Source organism: Nicotiana attenuata, chromosome 3 (genome assembly GCF_001879085.1).
Source record: "Nicotiana attenuata strain UT chromosome 3, NIATTr2, whole genome shotgun sequence".
Lineage (NCBI taxonomy): Eukaryota > Viridiplantae > Streptophyta > Magnoliopsida > Solanales > Solanaceae > Nicotiana > Nicotiana attenuata.
Genome location: NC_031991.1, coordinates 22,359,844 through 22,361,129, shown reverse-complemented (window position 1 = coordinate 22,361,129; position 1,286 = coordinate 22,359,844). Strand labels below are relative to the sequence as shown.

Here is a 1,286-nt window from a genome sequence, read left to right as displayed (position 1 = left end):
ATTCCAGTATATGTGTCTACACCGGTGGGTGACTCTATCGTGGTCGACCGAGTCTATCATTCGTGTGTTGTAGTGATTGGGGGTCTTGAGACCCGTGTAGACTTGTTTCTCTTAGATATGGTAGACTTTGATATCATTCTGGGTATGGATTGGTTATCACCCTATCATGCTATCTTGGACTGCCATGCCAAGACCGTGACTTTAGCCTTACCGGGTATGCCTCGCTTAGAGTGGAGGGGGACTCTAGGTCATTCTACCCGTAGTGTCATATCGTACGTGAAGGCTCGACGTATGGTCGAGAAGGGGTGTCTGGCCTATTTGGCCTATGTTCGAGATTCCAGTGCTGAGGTCCCTCCCATAGATTCTGTGCCTATTGTCCGGGAGTTTCCCGATGTTTTTCCTTCGGACCTGCCGGGTATGCCGCCCGGTAGAGATATCGATTTCTGTATTGATTTGGCTCCAGGCACCCAGCCCATTTCTATTCCGCCATATCGTATGGCCCTGCCGGAGCTGAAGGAGTTAAAGGACCAATTGCAGGATCTGTTAGATAAGGGTTTCATTAGACCCAGTATTTCGCCTTGGGGCGCGCCAGTGTTATTCGTCAAGAAGAAGGATGGGTCGATGCGGATGTGTATAGATTACCGGCAATTGAACAAGGTAACAATTAAGAATAAGTATCCACTGCCGAGGATTGAGGATTTGTTCGACCAGCTTCAGGGTGCCAGGGTATTTTCCAAGATTGACTTGAGATCTGGCTACCACCAGTTGAGGATTAGGGCATCCGATGTCCCTAAGACAGCTTTCCGTACTCGGTACAGGCACTACGAGTTCTTGGTCATGTCGTTTGGGTTGACCAATGCCCCAGCAGCATTCATGGAGTTGATGAACCGGGTGTTCAGGCCATATTTAGACATGTTCGTGATAGTCTTTATTGATGATATTTTGGTGTACTCTCGCAGCCAGGAGGAGCACGAGCAACGCCTTAGAGTGGTTCTTCAGACTCTGAGGGATAGTCAGTTATATGCCAAGTTCTCCAAGTGTGAGTTCTGGATGAGTTTGGTGGCATTTCTGGGTCACGTTGTATCAGCTGCGGGTATTTAGGTGGATCCGAAGAAGATAGAGGTAGTCAAGAACTGGCCTAGACCAGCATCAGCGACGGAGATTCGGAGTTTCTTGGGGTTAGCAGGCTACTACCGTCGGTTTGTGGAGGGGTTTTCATCTATTGCAGCCCCGATGACCAGGTTGACCCAGAAGGGTGCCCAGTTCAGATGGTCGGAGGAGTGTGA

General features: G+C 49.5%; 1 protein-coding gene across 1 annotated transcript; it reads left to right on the top strand.

Annotated features, from left to right (window-relative positions):
- Positions 628–1,047, top strand: LOC109224547 (RNA-directed DNA polymerase homolog; the record flags this gene model as incomplete). The annotated part of the gene is made up of 1 exon (XM_019389111.1): positions 628–1,047. A coding segment is annotated over exon 1 (420 nt), but the record flags the coding sequence as incomplete, so codon positions are not given.